The 22,620-nt window shown below is 44.4% G+C and overlaps 1 protein-coding gene across 3 annotated transcripts in view; it reads left to right on the plus strand.

Moving 5' to 3' along the window:
• The first annotated feature begins 2,392 nt into the window (after positions 1-2,392).
• NFIC (nuclear factor I C) overlaps positions 2,393-22,620 on the plus strand; it is a 176,393-nt gene continuing 156,165 nt past the window's right edge. For all 3 annotated transcript variants that reach the window (XM_070943687.1, XM_070943701.1, XM_070943693.1), the window contains exon 1: positions 2,393-2,589. In XM_070943687.1, the coding sequence (XP_070799788.1) occupies positions 2,560-2,589 (30 nt within the window). In that variant the 5' untranslated portion in view covers positions 2,393-2,559. The remainder of the gene's footprint in view (positions 2,590-22,620) is intronic.

Here is a 22,620-nt window from a genome sequence, read left to right on the forward strand (position 1 = left end):
AGACTAGAGGGCTGCGCTTCCGAAGTTGAGCCCTGGGCATTTTCTTCGGGTGGGCCCGCCTAGTGGTGTCGCCCCCAGGGCGCTGGTTGACCGTTGGAAGAAAGGAGTTGCTCCCAGAAAGGGTGGCTAACCTTCTTCCTCCCTTTCCAGTGTGGGGAGGGCTGAATAACTGGAGGAAAAGGGGATTTGAGAAGGAAAGAAACTCTCGGCCTCTCTCTCCATTCATTCCACTGCCTGGCGCTACGGCCTGGCCGTGTTTTGGAAGTGGGAGGCATAGAAACCTCATTATCTAGCAACAAACGCCCCGAATATCAAGGAGGGGGCTAGATTTCCCAGAGCTAAGAATTCCAGCGTCTGGAGATCTACATTAAGATTGCTTTTTCAAACCGTATTTTGGAGCAGTGACAGCCGAAACCTGTTCCAAGATAGGAAGTTGGAAAGTCCTGGAGAAAGAAAACGTGTTGGCTCTGTTTTTATTTTAATACTATCCCACACTCATACTCACTCACACTTTTCCACCACCAGTTACTGAGTAGGTAATTGATTCAACTTGCTCTTTTTTTAAACCTGTTTTCCTAAATTCCATTAATACTGCACACTCGGCGTGCTGAGCATTTCAACCGAATTCACGGGGACTGGTGAATAAAGTTGCTTAAGGTTATGCGTGGCTGGAAAAACTTAACAGTTCTCTCCCCACTATCCTTAGTCTTAATACACGTCCAGAGAGACAGCATCTTATTATTGTAAACACGATTTTTAAATTGATTTCCCCGCATCAGGCAGACTGAGATAGAGCTGTACTATAATACCCTTGGTGAAAGGGAGGCAGACCAGGACTTGAAGTTTTTAACATCCCTGCCCTGAGGTCGGTGATGATACTGACATGTTAAAAGGGGCAAGCCTGTACCCCTTTTAAAAAACTACATATGTTTGCAGATGGGAGATTAAAAAGGGTTAAGGATGGTGGTTCTTGCAAAAAAAATAAAAAGGGAAAAGTATTTCTCTAAATTAGAGCCTTGTCTACCTGTCTTACTTGCTTGCAGAAAAACGTATGTGAAAGTTTCATGCTGCTGATGTCTTAACATTTTGTATTAGCTTTTCCTACCTTACAGGAGATGAGGTCGCCCCCACCCCATAGGCAAAAAGGGAGAACTTGGAATGGATTTTACGGGGGGGTGGGTGGGCGAGGATCAAACCCGTACTCGGGTCGGTCGCGTTTTTTGCTCTCCTTTTTTTCCCTTTCACTTTTTCCCTCCTGGTCCCTTTCTGCCTCTGGACAGGTTGCTTCTAAAATTCCACTTTCTTCTTTCTAACATTTCACTGGGGATTTTTTTTTTTTTTTACTTTTTTCAAGGACAGCTTTAGTTGGTTTTCCTCCAAATTCTCATCTCCCCGAGTCTGTACATGCTTACTCGGAAGTAAGGCCCAAGAAGTCTTCCTGCGCGCCCTCCCCTCTCCTCCGAAAACGAGGTCAGCCTTGCCTGTCTGCATGTGTGCTGTACGAGCCGAACCGCTTTACGCTTTAGCCTTCCTCCTTTAAACTGCGCTGTTTTATTTCAAATTCCCTTTTAGGCCTTTGATTGCCGCTCCCCCCCCTCCCCCCGGGGGCTTCCTAGGAAAACTTTTAAAAGAGAGACTTATTTTTGTCCTGCGTTTTCCAACTTGTTAAGGGCTATTTCCAGCCACTTTTTTTTAAAAAAAAAAGAGTTTGGGGAGCGAGTCTCAAATCCTCTCTCTTTCTCCCCTCAACTCTTAGTTGAGTAGTAGTAGTAGTAATAATAATAAAAATAAAATAGAGAATCTTTTATCCCTTCCGGATCCGACGGATCTCTTCGGAAGAGGATGGATCCAGCGTTTCCTTCTTTTCCCGGGAGGTTATCGGAGCGATCGAGTGTTATTCCATTTGTTGTTGCTTTTTTATTGCTTCTCCACCCCCCCATTTTGAAAACTTGCGGCCGTATCCGCGCGCTTCTTCGGGACTAAGTCTCTTCCAACTCTTCCGTGGGACACCTACCGGGTCACACTTCCACGGCTGCGTGTCATTCGCTTTCTTCCCTCCCTCTCCGTCCCGACCCGCTTGCACCGAATTAAAAGAATTTTAAAATTATTACTTCTGATCTCTGCGTCTATACAGATGCCCGCGCGTAATTCTTCCGGCGGTTTGATGCGATTCGCGCGCCCTTAATTGATTTATTTTTAACCCCCCCACCTCTTTTAAATCCGCTCCTCTTAAATGCATTTCTCTCCCCCCCCTTTGGTCCCACCCTCTGCTCTCTCCCTCCCTCCCTCCCTCGCCGTCTCCTCCCTTCCCTCTCTCCCCCCCCCTCCCGCACCGATCCATCGCCAGGGAAAGAGAGAGTGAGAGAGAGAGAGAAAGAGAGAGAGAGAGAGAGAGAGGGAGGGAGTCAAGAAAACTGTTCCAGCCGCCGCCGAAATGACTCAGTAACTTTTGCGCTTGGATCTGCTTTTTCAAACCTCCCCCCCCCCATCATCATCGCCACCCTCTTCCTCCTCCTCCTCCTCCTCTACCACCACCGTTTGTTCCGCTAAAGCTCGGAGATGTATTCTTCACCCCTCTGCCTCGCCCAGGTAATTAAAAAGCTTTCTCAACCCCCCCCCCAAATATTCTCCTTCGCACCCCCCCTTCCTTCCTTCCTTCCTTCCTTCCTTCCTTCCTTCCTTCCTTCCTTCCTTCCTTCCCGCCCTGCCGCGCTTCGTCTCACTCTTTTTTTTTTTTTGCTTTCTCCTCGGCTTTTCCTGCTTTCTCCCTGCAGTTTTGTCACCCACATTGCCTGCGTGGTCGCGAGGTGGCTCGGTTTTATGTACCCGCTTCTCTCTCCCTTTTCTTTTCTCTCCACCTCCTCCCCCCCCACGCGTCCGCCAGCAATTAATTTAAAAAAGAAAGAAAGAAAGAAACCGTAGTTGTGCCAATTGCAAAAAGTGTGTGCGTGCATATCTGTCGGCGGGTGTGTGTGTGTGGGGAGTGTGTGTGGGGAGTGTGTGTGTGTGTGTGTGTGCGGGGAGACTGGGGAAAGGAAGGACAGGACTGGCGTTGTGTTCTGCAGCCCCTCCGGTGGAGCCTGCACTAGCCGTCAGATCTTTTTTTTTTTTCTTTCCTTTTTCCGGCAGGTCGTTTTAATCCTTGCTAATTACTTTCTGTTCTTCGCTTGCCAGCTTCCTTCCCACCCGCCTTCCTCTCTCTCTCCCCCCCCCCGCCCGGGTGCGCCTCCCCGCTTTTACTCCGAAACAGTTATATCTTTTTTTTTCTCCACAGCATTCGCGCGCGCGCGCGGACTGGTCTTTGCCCGCCGAATATGGGTTTGCGGGGGTGGGGGGAGGCAGAAGGGTCGGTCTGGGTTGAGGGTTCAGGATGGTCTTCGGTGAACATAAGTCTGTCTCTGTGTGTGTGTGTGTCTGTGGGGGGGGCGATGTTAACACTCCTTATCCCACGCTGACAACTTGGTGGAAGGTTTGGCTTTGGTGGCTCTTTCTGTTCCAGGTGCACGTGGGAATCCCCCTGTGGGTCTGCCAGCCTTTTGAGCCAGACAGATGGTTAAACAGGAATGGGTGGACTTCTTTCTCCCCCCCCCCAACCCCTTTTCTGCAACCTGAGTTTAGAGAGATTTAGGAAATGTGAGGGGAGTCGAGATTGCTTTAGGACATAGGGTTAAAAACAAGCATGTGTGCAAAAAACGGTGTGTTTTAGACAGTGTTAGAGAAGGTGAGTGCCCAGGACGTGTGGGAATGGGTTTCCGGTCTCTTGGGGTTTGGATCTAAGAATTCACCCAGGGGTTTTGCATTGTAGGCCCTATACCTACATCTATATCTACGTACCATCCAGCATTCAGGAAAGCTGTGTAGGGGGAAAAAATGTGCCTGCACTAGAAAAGGTGTGTAAAAATGTGTGCAGCTGGCTGTGGAGTGCAGCTGCCAGAGTGAGAAGGTTTCTTGGAGCTGTTGAGCATATGGGTCTCTTTTGCATGCTCTTTCAGTGTGTGTGTATGTGTGTGTAAAAATGTCGGGGATGCATGTGTGAAAGATGGTGCTAGTGTGTAGCCAGATGGGAGAGAAGAGTGTGTGTCCTGCCGTTTGTTCAATCCCAAGTGTATGTGTGTGTGCGTAGTTATTTCCTACAACTGTGCTGCTCCTTCATGCCTTAAAATATTCACACCTCATGCTGGGTATGTTTTATGAGAAAGTTGTCAGCCGGATTTGCTAAACTATGAATCCGGAGCGTTCACTGCTTGTGGAAAAGTTTCAGGCAAATATATTCTGTAAAATGCACACAAAACGTACAATGTCTTGGCTTAGATGCCGTCCTTTGCATTTTGAATTAATAGCAAATGAAATGTATTAACGCTCATGGGACGTAGATAAGCCATGAATTCTACTGCAGATTGGGTCTGCTTTCACTGTGGAGAGCAAGCCAGTTGTGTTAACAAGTACATGGCCTGGAGCCCCATCAGTGGCCTTTTTTTTTTTTGCTGTGGTTTGGGGACTACAGTTCCCATGTGCCACTTAGGGCACCTTGCACCTCTGCCTTGGTTTGGCATTGCAGTTTCTTCCCTCGTTCTGTGGGTTTCCTTCCTTTCCCTGTTGTAAGTTTTGTAGCAGGCATGCCTGATGTTGTGGTGGGCCAAATATTTGAGCAGGCGCATTTTGACTTGGCACAGCCTCACTCTGGACTTTCTATAGTTATGTCCCCTGGAGCGTGGCAGGCTGTTCTTTCTCTCGCTCTTATCGATTCCTGATATTTTATTTAATTATTGAACACCAAGATTCTTTCCTCGTCGCAGTGTAACTCCTTCCTTACTGCAAATGAAAAGTGCATTCTATAAAAACCTCTCCCCAAAATACAGGGATCTCCCCAAAATTCAAGGATCTCAGCTCCTTAGTTCTGGGCAGGCTGAAGACTGGAAGTGGGAAGCAAATGGGGCTGATTGCAATTTTCTTTTCTTTTTTTTTTTCATTGGGAAAGGCTGCATTTAGGCCATTTAAAAAAAGGATGGGGGCCTTCCCAAACTCTTGGCATACCCCAGCTTGAGTGATTGAGAGTGGCAGAGGAGTAGAATTATTTGGCGAAATTCAATGAATGCTTAGTCCAGTTTCAAAGCTCAGCTGAAATGTAAAACTTTTGAATTCTGAAGGGTTCCTTTTTACAATTTACTTTCCACGGTCACCCTGAGGAAGCACTAATTTTCTGAATGAATACGGAAGGGCTTTTTAAAAATAACAATGTATTTCCTTAAAGTTAGCCCTTAGTTGAGAAAGGGCCTTAACTGGAAAGCAAATGACATTACTGTAGGCACAATCATGAGATCTATTTGTTTATTTATTTTAAATCAGACTTGTAAAACAGAGGTGTATAGAAAGTATGCTCAAACAAAGCTGAAGTTGGCAATTAAAAGTCCTGCAAGCACATAAAAAAAGAGAGCTTTGAGTCTCACGGTTCTGGCCGCCATTTTGACTTTTTAAACTTCTGCCTGAAAAATTCTTTTTCTGTAAGGAAGGCCAATATTTTGAAAAGAAAGAAAAAAGAAAAAAAAAGCAAAGGACTGTAATCCGCCGATATCAAATGCAAGGGCTACCATATTTTTGCTAGCCCAATAGTTATCCAGCCGTGTGATACAGGTGCCGTTTTCTGCTGAAAAGACCCATTTTATTAAAAGTTCTTTACTGTGGTTGCTATAATGTGGAGGAGTTTACATTTAAACTTTCTCCCATTAGACAATGTGTACAGTAGTTAATCCTTCAACTAGGACGATTGCATCCCGTAAAAAAATATTCCGATAAACAGAAAGAATGGAATTTGGAGAGGGTTGCAGAACAAGTTGAGTGCATTCTCTGAAATTTAGTCTTTTGCATCTCAGAGGTGTGCTCTGCTGAGATCCAGAATGGGGTCTCTTGAGGTCATGTAGTTCTTGGTCTCCGAATTATGCTTCTATCTGGAATTCAAACAAGGTGGTATGTTTGTTATGCTACTATGGCTTTTAGATTTTGATCTGTTTTATGTTGGCTGTTTGGTTTATTGTGCACCGCCCAGATCCCCCTTTGGGGGACATGGATGGCTATATACATTTGATTCATCTATCAAACCAGAATACATCCTGATCTTATTATTCCTTCCAAAAGCCACCCTCTGTGGTAAGCTAGGCCAGGGGTCAGCAACCTGCGGCTCCGAAGCCACATGTGGCTCTTTGGGCCTTCTGCTGTGGCGCCCTGTCAGGTGATCCCACCACTGGATGGCCCCGCCCCTTGCCCTCCCCTCCCAGTCACTCCTTGCCTGGCCTGAGAAGGTAAGGGGATGGAGAAGTGGCCAGGGCAGAGACAGAGAGATACAGAGAGAGGGGGAGAGAGAGAGACATAAAGAGAGAGGGAGAGAAAGTGGGGGGAGGGAAGGAGAGAGAGATATGTTAAAAGGATTTTGTGGTTCCTGGTGTTTTTTAACAACTGGTTCTCTGCCTTAATGACCAGCTAGGTGGGCGTGGCTATGGGGGGACATGTGACTGGTGGAAGTGAGTGCCATTGAGTTGGCCATACCCACCCAGGTTTTGTGGCTCCCGGTGTTTTCTTTTCTGTGGGAAACGGGTCCAAATAGCTCTTTGAGTATTTAAGGTTGCAGACCCCTGAGCTAGGCTAACAAAGAAGGACTGGCCCATAGGAGTCTTCTAAGATTGTGAGGGGGGGATTCTGGCTTCCCCAATAGCACTTAGACTTATATACCGCTTTACTGTGCTTTATAGCCCCCTCTAAGCAGTCTACAGAGTCAGCCTATTGCCCCCAACAATCTGGGTCCTCATTTTACCAACCTCGGAAGGATGGAAGACTGAGTCAACCTTGAGCCAGTCAGGATCGAACTCCTGGCAGTCCTATTTCTTTCCTTCTACAGTTCATTTCAGAATTCTAAATCCAAATATCTGTGGCCACAGTAGGCTAGAGATTGGGAAAAAGAGGAAAAGGTTTGTTCTGTTAGCCAAAATCAGTTTCTTAAGAATTCCCTCCCCGCCCCCAAATATTCACAAAGATTTAAAAAAATAATAAGGGATCCACGAGTGTGGGAAATGTTTTCTTCTTTAAGAAATAGAAATGTAATGAGCCAACCGTTTGGCCTGAGGCACCTTTGTAAGTAGCCATTGTGCCACATTGTGCCCATTTCACAGGTCAGGGAAACAGAGAAAATGTGGCCTGCTCCAGGCCACGTGATAATTCGATCAGACAAATGGAGATGATTCCTTGTATATTGTATCATACTGCTTCTTGACCTGGTGCTTAATGAAATACCCCCTCCTTTTCCCTAGACCAGGGGTGTCAAACTTAATTTCATCGAAGGCCACATCAGGGTTGTGTTTGACCTGGGGGGGGTAGAGAGGGCGTGGCCTGCTTGATGTCACTCATGTTGGGGGCGCCTGTGGCAAGCACGAGTGCTCTGCCAAAAAAAACGGGCTCTCAAGCTCCGTTTCCGGCTGCAACGCTGACAAAGGCACGGCATGCTGGTCCCTCACTGTTTTCAGGGTGGCCCCGCAGGCCAGATCTAAGCACCCCACAGGCCAGATCTGGCCCGCAGGCCTTGAGTTTGACACCCCTGCCCTAGACCGATTTCCCTAAGAAATCTGTGCAGATCCATAAGCAAAATTGAGACCTTATTGCTCAATGCAATGATTTCCAGCAAGCTACTTGAGGCGTAAGTGGGACTCCTCTGAGCCCTCAAATATTTTTTCTCTCTGAGATCGAATTTTTCTCTCCACTCATGTTATTCCTTAACAGTCTGCAGTATGCCTCTGAACTTGAGAGGGGTCCCTTAACTCTAGCAAGGCATCAGCACAGGTGGTCCTCTACTTAAAACCGTTTCTTCAGTGACCGGAATTACAATGGCACTGAAAAAATTGATTTATGACCATTTTCCACATCCCCCTGGTCATGTATAGAAATTAAATAAAAATTAAAAATAAATAAAAATAAATGTGATCAAAATTTAGATGCATGGCAACTGGCGTGTATTTATGATGGTTGCAAGGTCCCGGGATCATGCGATCCCCTTTTGTGACGGTCTGACAATTAAAATCAAAGGGGAGCAACTGTGTTACTAACTTAACAACTGCAGTGATTTACTTAACAATTGTGGCAAGAAAGATATCATAAAACGGGGCAGAACTCAACTGTCTTGCTTAGCAAAAAGACATTTTGGGCTCAGTTGTGGTTGTAAATTGAGGACTACCTGTATTTTAAATGGGAGAACAGAGGTGCAGGCTTGGAGAGGATTTCTTTTTAAGGAAATTCACGAGTGAAGGAATTACAGGGTGGTAAAATGGGAGTTATCTTAGAGCAGTGGTGGGATTCAGCTGGTTCGGGCCGGTTTGGGCAAATCGGTAGTTAAATTGCTGGCTGGCCCCTCCCCTCCCCTTCCAGGAGTTCCCCCGCGCCCCATTTTGGCTTCCCGGTAAGTGCAGGGAGGCCTCCTAGGCCCGAAACAGGGTGTGGGGGGCGGTGCGTCCCCCTCCGCAGTCCAGTTTTGCTCCTGGGGTGGTGGTGGTGCAGGAGGCCGAGTGTTGCCTGTCACACCCCCTGGCCATGCCCACCATGGCCATGCCCACCCAGCCGGTCATTAGGGCAGAGAACCGGTTGTTTATTTTATTTATTTTTTAATTTTATTTCCAATTTATATACCGCCCTTCTCCCTGAGGACTCAGGGCGGTGTGCAGCCAGAATTAAGAACATGAAATACAAATATTAAAAAACAATTAAAATATATATAAATTTGGCCCAAAAGTTAAAAATCACAAACCAATTAAAACATTTAAAAATTTCTTCTTAAGCCAGCCCGGCTTGCTGGAAAAAGTGGGTTTTAAGGGCACGGCGGAAGGCACTGAGGTCTTGGATTCTCCTTATCTCTGGGGGCAACTGATTCCAGAGGGTAGGTGCCCCCACAGAGAAGGCCCTCCCCCTGGGGGTCACCAGCCTACATTGTTTGGCTGATGGCACCCTGAGGAGGCCCTCTCTGTGGGAGCGCACGGGTCGATGGGAGGTCGTCGGTAGCAGCAGGCGGTCTCGAAGATAGCTAGGCCCTATGCCATGGAGCGCTTTAAAGATGATGACCAACACCTTGAAGCGCACCCGGAAGACCACCAGGTGTTAAATTATTTGAATCCCATCACTGCCTAGGAGCAAAAAAAGCTCAGCAGGAGATGCTCCCTTAATTGCATCTTCCTCTCCTTTCATTTCAATATTCCTCCTATTTCTGCGGAATAGGCTGAGTTGAGAGATAGCACATTAAGTGAAGCTTCAAGGGTTATTGACCTGGGCCTTCCCAATTGCAGGCCAGGTGCCACTCTCACTTGCTGCTTCCATAGCAATGGTTGTGTGACAAGCTCAGCTCTTTCTCTCCCAAAGGAAGTCGTTGCACGCCCCTGCGCGATGTGTCACTCAGTTCTTCTCCCGAGCTTCACATCCACCTTGATCAACATCAGTCTAATAAGCAAATTCAGCTTAATTTGTCCTAAGGCACCTATATTTCAAAACGGCCACGTGGAAAGAATAGATTTAAAACCTGTCTTTGAATAACGTCCATCTTCTGGTTAGACAAGGTTCTTCATGGCAGTTAATCACAAGAGAGTTAAGCTGTTTGTCTGGTGAATGAAAATGGGGGGGGGATATTTAATATGTGGGAAGATAATAAAACTTTGAATTTTAGACATGATTTTACATCCTCGACTTACAACCATTCACTTAGTGACTGTCCAAAGTGACAACAGCACTGAAAACAAGTGACTAATGAGTGTTTTTCACATGAGCATTGCAATGTCCCTGTGGTCATGTGATCAAAATTCGGATGCTTGGCAACTGCCAACTGCATGACTTCTGACAAGCAAAGTCAACGGGGAAGCCAGATTCATTTAGTAGCTGTGTTACTAACTTAACAATTGCAGGGATTCACGTAACAACTGTGGCAAGAAAAGGTCATAAAATGAGGCAAAACTGACTTAACAAGTATCTTAGCAATGGAAATTTTGGGCTCAATTGTGGTTGTAAGTCTGCATGTCACTTCAGAAATAGTCCTACTTTTCCTTACTATATCACAACCTTTTCTTTCTACCCAGGGGTGAAATCTGAACCGGTTTGCTACCAGTTCATTGGCTGCACATGCGCGCCAAGCATGAACTGCACGCGTGCATGTGCGCCAAATGCGTGCTGTGTGAGCATGCTCAGTGTGTACCAAATGTGCGCGTGCACGCAGTACGCACCAAAAGGAGGCTTGGGAAAGTAAGTAGAACAGTGAGGGAGTGGGATCAGCTATGGCGCGCAGTTTAGCTTCACTAGAAAGCAGGAAATCCTGCTTTCTAGCGAAGCTAAACCCTGCGGCACAGGTGATCGTTGGATCGTAGCTTTTATTTTACTACCGCTTTGCCTGAACTGGTAATTTTTATTGCTACCGGTTCGCCTGAACTGGAGCAAACCGGTAGTATTTCACCCCTTTTTCTATCTCTTCTAAAATAATGTGTCCTATCTCTTCCTTTCTTAGAGTGAAAAAAATGTTTTTTTAAAGCTACTGCCTTCTTTCCATCTGCAGATCAAAAAGCAAATATTTATGCTAAAAATATGTCCTTTACACTTCAAGATACATTTCTTATAAATTTAACTGTCTAAATTGGAGGCATGTGTCTATTAATCAAAATTTCTATTAATCTTACCATTTTACAAAGTAAATATAGCAATCCTGACTCTATAAAAGAGGCTTTAAGTGACTGGGATCACAAAAGCTTCCACATTAAATAAAATATTTTCCCCCCAAGATAACTGATAAGTCAGGTATCTTTTTCCTAAGGACAATAACAACAATAGCTTCAAATAAATAAGCACTTTTCTAGACTCTCCATTTCCAAATTCTCCATGAATTCTTAGGCCGGCGATGTCTGGGCAGTGACATCTGTAACAAGCCACAATACATCACAATGAGGATTCAAAATGCCAGGATGTCATCATGGGAAAAAAAATGCAACTTAATATTTGCCTGATGACATCTGACACCAGGTATGTAATGACATCATGGCACATATTTCTTTACTTTGCCACCCATTTCAAGATTCCCATGTGTCGAGATGACTTTTCCATTATGTTTTACATGGAGCTGCTTGAATCCATTTTGGGGGGAATAAAAACTGGAATGGATAGGATGAGACGTAGGCTGGGTGTGGCTATGTGATACTTATGAGAAGATTCACGATTCCTAGGAATCCTAGGTATGGAGAGGAGTTTCCAATACTTAATTATTTAAAAGGTATATTAAGCTAAGGTTTACATTACATCTTGCCTTTCATGCATTACAAAATAGTAAGCAATTAAGCCATGGACTTCCAGAAACCCTGGTGAGGGGTAGGTTTGGGAACCACAAAACCGAAACAAAAAGAACAGGTTGGAAGTGTCATCATAGTGCTGCTATACAGCCTTAAGGGAGGAGCTCCTATAATACGTAAACTCTAAAACTTAACATATTGCAGCCACAAACTGCAAACAAACAGCATCACAACTGCCAACTAATAAACCATATCGTGGCTTAAAGTAGTGGCCTGGTTCATATATAACCTTTGATATCAAGGGCTGGGTTTTCACAACATGCTGAATTGCAAATTTCCTAACACTTTTTATTGGGTTAGTCACACACTCTGTTGTATAAATCCAGCCAAATTTGTTTGCGATTAAATTATCTGAAAGGCTGAGCTGCCCACCTTTGAGAACCATCAGTGGCCCATAGAGGAGAATGGAAGGATTTCTGTTCCTTGCAGGCATCTGGTTGTTAGCACTCTTTCTGAGAGTCGTTGAGGCCACCTGGAGGTTTATCTGTGCCCTCAGGGTCACCTGAATGATGCAGATGGGGGTGGGTGGGGTGGAACTCTCTATAAAAGGACTGTCTATGGAGATTCTCAGTCATCCAGGTTGTGGTTGTCCCAAAGGTGCTTTTTCAAAAGGCAACTGGACTTCCTTTGTTTTTCCTTGAAGAGGTCTTTCTTCTCATCCAAGAAGCTTCTTCAGTTCTGACTGAATGGCAGAGAATGGAAGGATTTCAGTTCCTTGCAGTCATCTGGTCATTAGCACTCTTTCTGAAAGGACTGTGTTGTTGTAATTGTAACTGTTAAGTCCAGTTGCCTTTTGAAAAAGCACCTTTGGGACAACACTGATCTGCATGACTGAGAATCTCCATAGACTTTTTAAAGCACTGATTTCCATCTGTAAAATTCTGCTGATCTGAGTCCTCTTGTTTTGTTTTTATCAGGCATTCTGTCGTTCATTGGGTTTTATTTGAAAACTAGTCGCTGAATTCCTAACCCCAAAATTTCAAAAACAAGAGCTGGCATCCGAGGAAATGCCCAGCTTTTTTGCATTCAGAGAATTCGTTGGGAGAGGTTTTCAACAACTGGAGTTATGGTTCTTTAGCTATAATTTTGCTGTATGTCTTTATGGAAAAATACCCTTAGGGGATTTTAAATGGTTGATTTAGTTCTGAAAAGAAATCTTCGCTTGAAATTTCCCCCTTGCTGTCACCCCAAAATTGCTTCTGCTCTATTCCAGGCATGCACAGAATGTCACCATCCAGCTGAGAGATAAATCTGCTTCTCTGTGAATTCAGAGTGGCATGGAGGGGGGTTTCTCCCCCCCAACTCTTTTTCTTTCTCTCCCGCTTTGCAGTTCCCCAATTAAAGATTAAAACCCTGGCAAGTATTTCTCTTGAAACTGTTTTTTTGGGAGCGAGCACAAGCACAGTGTGGATTTGGGAACATCCGTATTCCTGGCAAGGTGGCTACGGCAGCTGCTGGTGCCACTGTAGCTTGGAGGAGTTTCCCAATGTGATCCCAAAAGCTCAAAATAACCCTGGCAAACTTTGTGCCACTCCTAGCCAGGACTTTAGAGTGACCTGCTTGAGTTGTATCCAGGTCCTTGACGGCTTCTCTCTCTCTCTCTCTCACTCTCTCTCTCTCTCTCTTTCTTCTTCTCTTCCTGGCTGCTTCTCACCGCTCCAGGACTCTCCTTTCTTCCCATCTCTGTTCAGCCTCGCTTTCTTGCTTCAACTGGAGACTTGCTGTCTGCTCTGCTATGGTTCCCTGGCTGTTTTTCCCTTCTGAGAACAAAAAAACCCCTCCAATTTTCTTTACTTCTCCCTTTTGGAGTTTTTGATTTATATCGAGCAGCTGCTGGGGTGGTTGTGAGTTTGGAAGGCAAAAGATTGGGGGGGGGGGGTTTCAATCTATTTTCCAAAGCACCAAAAGGCAAGACAAGAAGCAATGGATGTTAACTAATCAAGGAGAGAAACAACCTGGAATTAAGGAGAAACTTCCTAACACTAAGGACAATAAACAGTGGCATGTGTTGCCTTCAGAATTTGTGGGTGCTCCATCACTGGAGGTTTTTAAGACGAGGCTGGACAGTCACTTGTCTGAAATGGTATAGGCCAGGGTCTCCTTCTTGAGTAGGGGGTTGGACTAGAAGACCTCCAAGGTCCCTTCCAACTCTATTATTCAAAAATGAGTGAATGGGAGGATTGATGAAATGTATTCACCACCAATGCTGTCAATGTCTTTTTTTTGTCAAAAATGGTCTCCTATAAATATAAGCCCTGGGGATATTGGGGGGCAGGTTCTCCGATCCCCAATAATTCAAGCATTGTTCCCACTGCCCATTTTGCAGTTCTCCGAAATTTTCTCATTCTCTTTCTTCTGTCTGCAGATGTTTCCATCTCTCCCTTAGGCAAAGAAAATGAATCTACTTGGTAGAATATAAATTAATTTCAGGAGTGGGCATTGTGACCAGGAATTTATTTTGGCAATAACACCAATATATTAGAAAAAGAGTTTTTGCCATTTCCCAGACTAGAACAGTTTATTCCAGAGGCTCACAAACGATGGTCATCGGAGTACCCTTGGCGTGCAACCCTGAATTCAGTGGGTTTGCAAAAAAGTTGCCAAACTGTTTAGAATATTGGAATTTGTCCCTGTTCTTGATCAAGCATGTTCTTTTAAGAACTCAGAGTACATTATCAAACAGAATGTATCAAACAGGATGACAATATCTAGGATAAAGGCCAAGGGAGCTGGTCTTTGCATTTTCTATTCAGAAAGGTTTTTTCGATGCGTGGATGCAGAAGCCAAAGTCCCCAGCATTAAAGTTATTAAAATATGAATTGTATCTTTACTTCTTAAAGTGAGTTCATTGAGGTTGCCCTGTCACAATTTTCAAGGCAGAGAGATTATTGAAAATCACTGGTTCAATCAACTACGGCATTTGAAGTTTTTTCTCAGGGTCTCATTAAACCTGGAATGATGGTGTGTGTGTGTGTGGGGGGGTCTTGACTGTAAAAATCTGATTGAACAATAGGAGGCAGCAAAGAATGTGTGTGGCCTCCCTTTCCTGCCCCCTAGAGGTTATTTGGATTGTTATTTCTCCACTTCAGCAGCTTTAAGATGTGTGGACTACAACTCCCAGAATGCTGGGGAATTCCAGGGAAATACTGACTGGGGAATTCTAGGAGTTGAAGTACACACGTCTTAAAGCTACTGAGATTGAGAAGATTTCTGCATTTTGTATCATTGAAGTTACAACGGCACTGAAAAAAGTGACTTATGACTGTTTTTCACACTTACGACTTTTGCAGCATCCCCTGGTCATGTGATCAAAATTCAGGTGCTTGGCAACTTTTATGACAATTGCAATGTCCTGAGGTCATGTGATCACACTTTGCAAACTTTTGAAAAGCAAAGTCAATGGGGAAGCCAGATTCACTTAACAATCGGTTACTAACTTAACAACTTCAGCGATTCACTTAACAATGTGGCAAGAATGGTTGTAATATGGGGCAAAATTCATTTAACAACTATCTCACTTAGTAACAAAAAATTTGAGCTCAATTGTTGTAAATCGAGGACTACCTATACAGCAGAAGACTTTACAGTACTAGTTCCCAGATCTTTTGGGTAAAATATTCCTAATCGTGGCTGCTAAGTAATCAGCTTTCATTCTCTGCAATGAAAGCTACCATTTAAAACGGTGTTTTTCAACTTTAGCCACTTGAAGATGTGTGGACTTCAACTCCCAGAATCCTCCAGCCAGCTGTGCTGCCTGGCTGGGGAATTCTGTGAATTGAAATCCACATCTCTTCAACTTATCAAATCAGGACCACTGGCTTAAAAGGAAAATGCAACCCAAGAAGGAAAACTCCATATTAATTTTCATTTGCAGTTAGCCAGAAGTGAAATGTTAGAACCAAGATGGCTGAACTCCTCCTGGTCACCCTTCCCAAAACCGAATGTATGTGCAAGTAAGCAGGGCAGTTTGCAAACGGAGAAGAACATATTTCTCCGTATCTGAGATAGAGCGTGCGCACGAGGAAGGTTACTTGCAAAGAAAGGGCCCAGTGTTTCCTTTCAACAATGCACAGTACTTGACAGGAACACTGAAAAAATGTGTAATCTTATCTTCCCTCTCTCCCTTTTTTCTTTTCTTTTCTGTTCTTCCACACGCCATACATCCTGGCCAAATTTGAGGCAGTGTTTTTTTTTTCCCCTCTCTTTTTCTTTGAGAACCAGCTGGGGCAATGAGAAGGGGAGATATTCTTAACGGCAAAGAGAAAAAGAAGAAAAAGCTCTCGTGTAACCACCCACAACAGAAGTAGCCTTTGATAGCTACTTCAGCCTTAAAAAGAAACCTCAACCGTGTAATTCTGCCTCCTTCAACCCACCTTTTAGATGTAAATGGTCAAATTTGGTTCCTTCTAGGTCATATTTGTGACAAAGGACAAGAATTGGTCATATTTGTGACAAAGGACAAGAACATCCGTTCATTCTTTCTCCAATGAAAACACAAATATTTATTACATTTTGATCCCATTTTTCTTCAACGACCTCTCTGTGGTTTCTCTACCTTCCCCCATTATCTTCCGAAGCCACTCTCTGATAGATGAAGCTGCATAGGAGCGATTAGTCTAAGCTGAACGGGTTTTTTTTTTTTTTTAGGAGACATTTAAACGTGAACTTAGGTGCTCCCCTTGCAGCCTAATGTGATCTTGTATAATGTCCGCTCACCCATAATGCCAAGCCAGGATCTTTTAACAAGGGTTTGCTGAGCAAGTCATAACAAATTGCTTTGTACATCACTCTAAGGCTGAAAACAAACAAGTGGTGCCCTGGCTTAGCTTGATTTTTCAGGAAGCCACTTTTGCTCGGTCCTTTAATGCTAGGCCAGAGGTAGAATGTTAAGCTGAGAAATGTGATTTTGGGGGGATTTTTTAAGCACTTTTCTTTTTTTTTTTAAAGAACATGTTTTGCTGGACCAGATGGCATTCAACATCCTGTTTTCCACATTGGCAGTCCAGAGTAGTGTCTCCCAATCTTGGAGATAACTGGATTTGTGGATTTGAACTCGCCAGCATGGCCACAGATAAGGATTCTGGCAGTTAAAATCTATACCCCCCTAGAAAATTGTATTTATTTATTTGTATCCTGCCTTTAATATTTTTACAAATAACCCAAAGTGGCAAACATATCCAGTATACGTTCCTTCTATTTTCCCTATAACAACCCTTTGAGATGAGTTGGACTGAGGGAGAATTATTATTATTATTATTATTATTATTATTATTATTATTATTATTATTATTATTATTATTATTATTTTATTTCTATACCGCCCTTCTCCTGCGGGACTAGGGCGGTGTACAGCCAAGATAAAACATTGCATATAAAATTTAAAAACAATTTAAAAAACAATTAAATAATATCGGCCCAAGATATTAAAAACAACCCAATTAAAACCAAATTCAATTAAAACTGAGAGGATGGGATCAAGCCAGCCCAGCTAGATGGAATAGGTGTGTTTTCAGGGCCCGACGAAAAGTCCGGAGGTCTGATATCGTGCGTATCTCAGAATAACTGGCCCAAGGTCACCCAGGGGGCTTTCGTGCCTAAGGCAGGACTAGAACTCAGCACTGGCCTAGAGGGACTGCTCTGTTCTCCAATTGTTCCCTCCATTCAGTGGAAACCATTGTTGGTACCTGTCTCATCAGGTCCAACTGGAGTCCAATACTCTTAGTCCCCTCATTTAAAGAATGCCATCTAATGGGACCTAGGAAGTGGACCATTTCTGTCACAGCTCCTAGAAGTTCAGACTCGTCCCAATCCTGGTAGTTCTTTACAAAATACTGGAGACCTGGTTGTATTCCATGGCATACAGATTGGGACATTAGATGGCCCATGAAATGATACTGCTTTGTTGAATGTTTCCTGGATTTATTCTGGGTGACCATTGTAGGGTTTTTATTTCATTGATTTTGGACTATCAAGCCATTTTCAAACCCTAGCAACCACATATGTCTATTTTCTCCATAACAATCTATTCCTAACCTCGTCTTTCAAGTCAATGGTGTCTCCAACACCACTGTAAAGTCCATTCCCCCGTCATCATCATCTTTTCTTTCCTTCCATATTTGCCAGCATTATGTATTTCTCCGGAGAGTTAGGTCTTCTCATAATGTGTCCAGAGTAGGATGATGTGAGTCTGGTCATTTGGGCCTCAAATGAGACGCGTAAGTTGAAGGTTTTTTAAAAATGTCCTGTTAATATTGTTGTGCTGTTGTTTTTAATGTGTTGCTAGCTACCCCGAATTGCATCTTCGAGATGGGCAGCTGTATAATCAAACCCAATAAACAAAACAAACAAACAAACGGAGATTGACAGCCTCTTAAGACAGTAGTTGTGTTTGTACTTCATGAATAACAGCCAGTTGTTGATGTAGAAGCATATATTTCTTATCTGCACACACCTAACATTATCTGCCTGTGCAATATCATACAGTTAGCCCTCGACTTATGACCACAATTGAGCCCCAAATTTCTGTTGTGAAGTGAGACATTTGTTAAGTGAGATTTGCCCCATTTTACGACCTTTCTTGCCACAGTTGTTATGTGAATCACTGCAATTGTTAAATTAGTAACTCGGGTTGTTCACTGAATCTGGCTTCCCCATTGACTTTGCTTGTCAAAAGGTCGCAAAAAGGGATCATGTGACCCCGGGGCACTGCAAACGACATAAATATGAACCAGTTGCCAAGCGTCCAAATTTTAACCAGGTGACTATGAGAATGCTGCAATGGTCGTAAGTGTGGAAAACGGCCGTAAGTCACTTTTTTCAGTGCTATTGTGATTTGGAACGGTCATTAAACGAGGACTCCCTGTAATGAATGTATCCATTTGTAAAATTTATATCCTGGGTATATGCTTTTTTTTTTTAAACAATCACAAAGTGAAGAGTCGAATTATTATTTTTCCAGATTTGCCAAGGCAGTTTTAACACTGTTTAAGCTCCTTTTCATGTCTGCAGCTTGTGGCAGCCGGTTCCGTTGTTTTCTTTCTTTCTCTTACACCGACTGAATGGATGGCTTTACAGGAAGGATCAGTAACACGCAGCAGCCCTAATGCGTTTACATCCACCGTGAAGGAATCTCCTGTACAGAGAGTGTTAAGGATCCATACAGGCCTCAATGCTTTTGTACCACAAATAGATAGCTTAAGTGTTTGGTGCAGTAAAAGTGCATTAATATTGAATTGCCTCTTTCACCTCACTCTGCCTTTCACCACTCCTTTTCCTGTTCCTGAACGCAGTTAGCATTAGAAGTACAAACCACATGAGTCATCTGATTCCAAAAACCTTTAGAAAATAAAGATGTACAGGCAGTCCTCAACTTACGGACACAATTGAGTCCGACGTTTCTGTTGTCAGGTGAGACATCTGTTAAAGTCAGTTCTGCCCCATTTTGCGACCTTTCTTGCCAGAAGGGAATCGCTGCAGCTGATATAAATTAGCAAGCCGGTTGTTAAGCGAATCGGGCTTCCCCATTGAGTTTGCTTGACAAAAGGTCGCAAAAGGAGATCACGTGTCCTTTTGGGACACAGCAATGGTCGTAAGTATGAACCGGTTGCCAAGCATCTGGATTTTGATCCCATGATCGTGGGGAATGCTACAAAGGGTGTAATTGTGAAAAAATGGTCGTAAAGTCACTTTTTTCAGTGCCGTTGTCACTTTGAACTGCTGTAAGTTGAGGACCTATACTGATAACGTTTGTGTTGATATATATCAAGAGATCAGAAACTTCAGCTCTTTCCCATAAAATATTTTTTTAAAATAACACATCAAGCTGTAATTTCCTTACAGATCTCCCTAAAATCTTTTGGAGATCCTGCCCATTACAGGAGCAGGTACCTGAGTGTATATAGTAGCACTCAAGAATCCTACTAAAGATATTTTCTAAACATTTACTTTCCTATATTTAAATTCACCTTTGTGACCTTCTTAGAGGAGGGCAGAAATCAAACCCCTAATTATTAAAGGAGGAAAGGCTTCAGTAGAAAAGGCTGTGCTTTGAATACAAGGAGATTCAGAGTTTCCTTCTCTCTCAAGTGCTTTTAGTTGAAGGAGAACTGCGAGGAAAGATACTTTATCCAGAAACCCTGGACATATCTTGCTCCATAGGATCAAGGGCAAAAAGGTTGAAGGAATACAGGTAATCCTCGACCCACGACCACAATTGAGCTCAAAATTTTCATTGCTAAGTTTGCCCCATTTTGCAATCTTTCTTGCCACCGTTGCTGAGTGAATCACTGCAGTCCTTAAGTGAATCTGCCTATCAGAAATATCGTAAGAGGTGATCCTACGACCCAGGGATGGTCATAAATACGACTCTGCCGCCAAGCGCCTGAATTTTGATCACATGACCATGGGAATGCTGTAACAGTTGTGTAAAAAAAATGGTCACGTCACTTTATTCAGTGCATTTGTAACTTGGAACAGTCATTAAATGAATGGTTGTAAGTCAAGGACTACCTGTTTAGTGCCTCTGGTCCCATACGAATCAATCAGCAGGCTTGTGTAGTTCAGGATTGCTTGCAGTTACTGGTGGCTTCTTCCCACTCTTGTTCCTCATGTGAAAGTTGGCAGGGCTCCACCCTCATTCTTGAGTTGGCACCAAAGTGCCAGCTTGAAGTTGTCTGTCATCCTGGCAGATCCCCCTCCAATCACTCCAGCTTCTGTCCCCAGCCATTGCCAGTTTCCTGACTTCCCTCCAAGCTGATGGGTGACAACCCTTAAATGATCTTCTGACTTCGTGATTGTCCAGGGGTGATGTCAGAAGAAGGGAAGACCTTGCTTTAAGCCAAAGCAGCGAAGGCAAACTTGATTAGGTCTCCGTCTTATCGGTTAAGGGTAAGAATAACAGAGTTGGAAGGGACCTTGGAGGTCTTCTAGCCCAACCCCCCCCCCCCCCACTCAAGCAGGTAACCCTATACCAGAGATGTCAGACTTGATTTCATTGAGGGCTGCATCAGGGTTGGGGGTGGGCTGGGGTGGGCGTGGCCAGAGTGGGTGTGGCTAGCTTGACATCACTCATGTCAGGGGTGCCTGTGGTGGCCCGAGCACTCTTCCAGTGAAAACGGGCTCCCGAGCTCCGTTTTCGGCTGCAACGTCCTCCTGCAACCCTCTGCCAGCAAAAACGGAGCTCGGGAGGGCTGTTCCCGAACTCCGTTTTTGCTGGCAGAGGCATCGCGGGCTGGTCTTTCGCTGTTTCCAGGGCACCCCTGTATGCCAGATCTAAGCACGAATCCGGCCTGCAGATCTTGAGTTTGACACACCACCCTATACCATTTCTGGCCAATGGTTGTCCACTCTCTTCTTAAAAACCTCCAGCCAATGCCACAGGGACCCAGCAAGAAGAGATGGTGCCAGACCATGTTTGCGTCATGGGCTGTGTCCCTCAAACTGCTAAGGATTGATCCTGAAGTCTTCTGCCAATTAAGCAGGTGCTTTACCACTGATCGGTGGTCCCTTCCTTAATAATAAAGTGGGTTTGCATTCCTCATGATTCTAAAATGGGGGTGAGGAATTTTTAAGCCCTAAGACTGAAAGGGCTCATTGTAAATACTCAACTGTCTCCATAATGTCGTGCTGTCCTATCCATGTGCTTGTAAAATTGATTCCCATAAGGGCATTTGTGAACACACAATATAAAATAATTGATCGATTGATTACGTCCCAACAAGTCAGTGTCGGGTCTTAGCAATCATATAGATAGATTTTCTCAATGACAATTTATCCCTAACCTAGTCCTTCAGGTTATAAAATAAAGGGCCAATTAAAATTAAGCCATAAGAATGTGCTGCCTTTTGAGTTAGTCCATTGATCCATAGAGCTGGCATTGTTTGTGTTGATGGCAGGATTTTCAGAGATGTTCAAATGTTCAGAGAAAGGAGGTAGCAATTCTTTTTATAGAAATGGTTGTGTTTCATAAGCAGCATGCTTATGTTAGTATATAGGTATAGGGGTAATCCTTGTTTAGTGACCACAGTTGGAACCAGCAACTCTGTCATTAAGTGACGCAGTTGTTAATTGAAGCCGCAACTGTGTCTTCAATCTTACTTCAGCTTTCCTTTACAGGTAGTCCTCGACTTCTGACCACAATTGAGCCCCAAATTTCTGTTGCTAAGTGAAGCATTTATTAAGTGAGTTCACCCCATTTTATGCCCTGTCTTGCCACAGTTGTTAAGTGAATCACTCTAGTCATTAAATTTATCAAACTGTCGTTAAGTGAATCTAGCTTCCCTATTGACTCGTCAAAAGGTCGCAAAAGGGGATCATGTGACACCAAGACATGGCAACTGTCGCACATATGAGTCAATTGCTAAACGTCTGCATTTTGATCACACGGCCATGGGGATGCTACAGTGGTCATAAGTGTGAAAAATTGGTCATAAGCCACTTTTCTCAGTGCCATTGTGATTTTGAAGGGTCACTAAACGAACTGTTAAAAGGTGAGGACAATCTGTATTTTACAGACCTGTGAAGGTTGTAAATGAGAAGACTGGTTGGCATGTTACTTTCTCATCACAATTGTTACTTGGAACAGTCTCTAAATGAGGCAATTGCTAAATGAAGACAACCTGTAATCCTAGTTCAGCCCATAACAAAGTGGTGGGATATCCACAGTATGTTAGTCTAGACCAGGGCTGTCAAACTCAAGGCCCGTGGGCTGGATCCGGCCTGCAGGGTGTTTAGGTCTGGCCTGTGGGGCTGCCCTGGAAACAGTGAGGGACGGTCCGTGGTGCCTCTGCCAGCAAAAATGGGCTCCCGAGCTCCATTTCCAACTGCGACCGCTGCGGCCCTCCTGAGCTCTGTTTTCACTGGCAGAGGGTTGCAAGAGGATGTCGCAGTCGAAAACGGAGCTCAGGAGCCTGTTTTTGCTGGCAGAGCACTTGGGCTGCCACAGGCGCCCCCGACATGAGTGAGATTGAGCATGCCACACCCCCTATGGCAGTAATGGCCAACCTTTTCTGGACCAAGTGCCCAAAGCGTGTGCCTGAACCCCCAAAATGCAATGTGCGTGTGCCCCCCGCGCATGCATACATAGCCCACCCCCATGCAGGCACCCTCTGTATGTGCGCGCGCCCCTGCATGTGCCCCCCACACGTGCCCCCCGCATGTACGGCAGAGACCCGAAGACCAGCTGGCTGGTGCAAGGCGTGCGCGCATGCGCAGCAAACTGAACTGGGGTGATGGCTTGTATGCCATCAGAGAGGGCACTGCGTGCCACCTCTGG

This window comes from Pituophis catenifer, unplaced genomic scaffold, assembly GCF_029215685.1.
Source record: "Pituophis catenifer annectens isolate HBS135680 unplaced genomic scaffold, rPitCat1.0.hap2 SCAF_1, whole genome shotgun sequence".
Taxonomy (NCBI): domain Eukaryota; kingdom Metazoa; phylum Chordata; class Lepidosauria; order Squamata; family Colubridae; genus Pituophis; species Pituophis catenifer.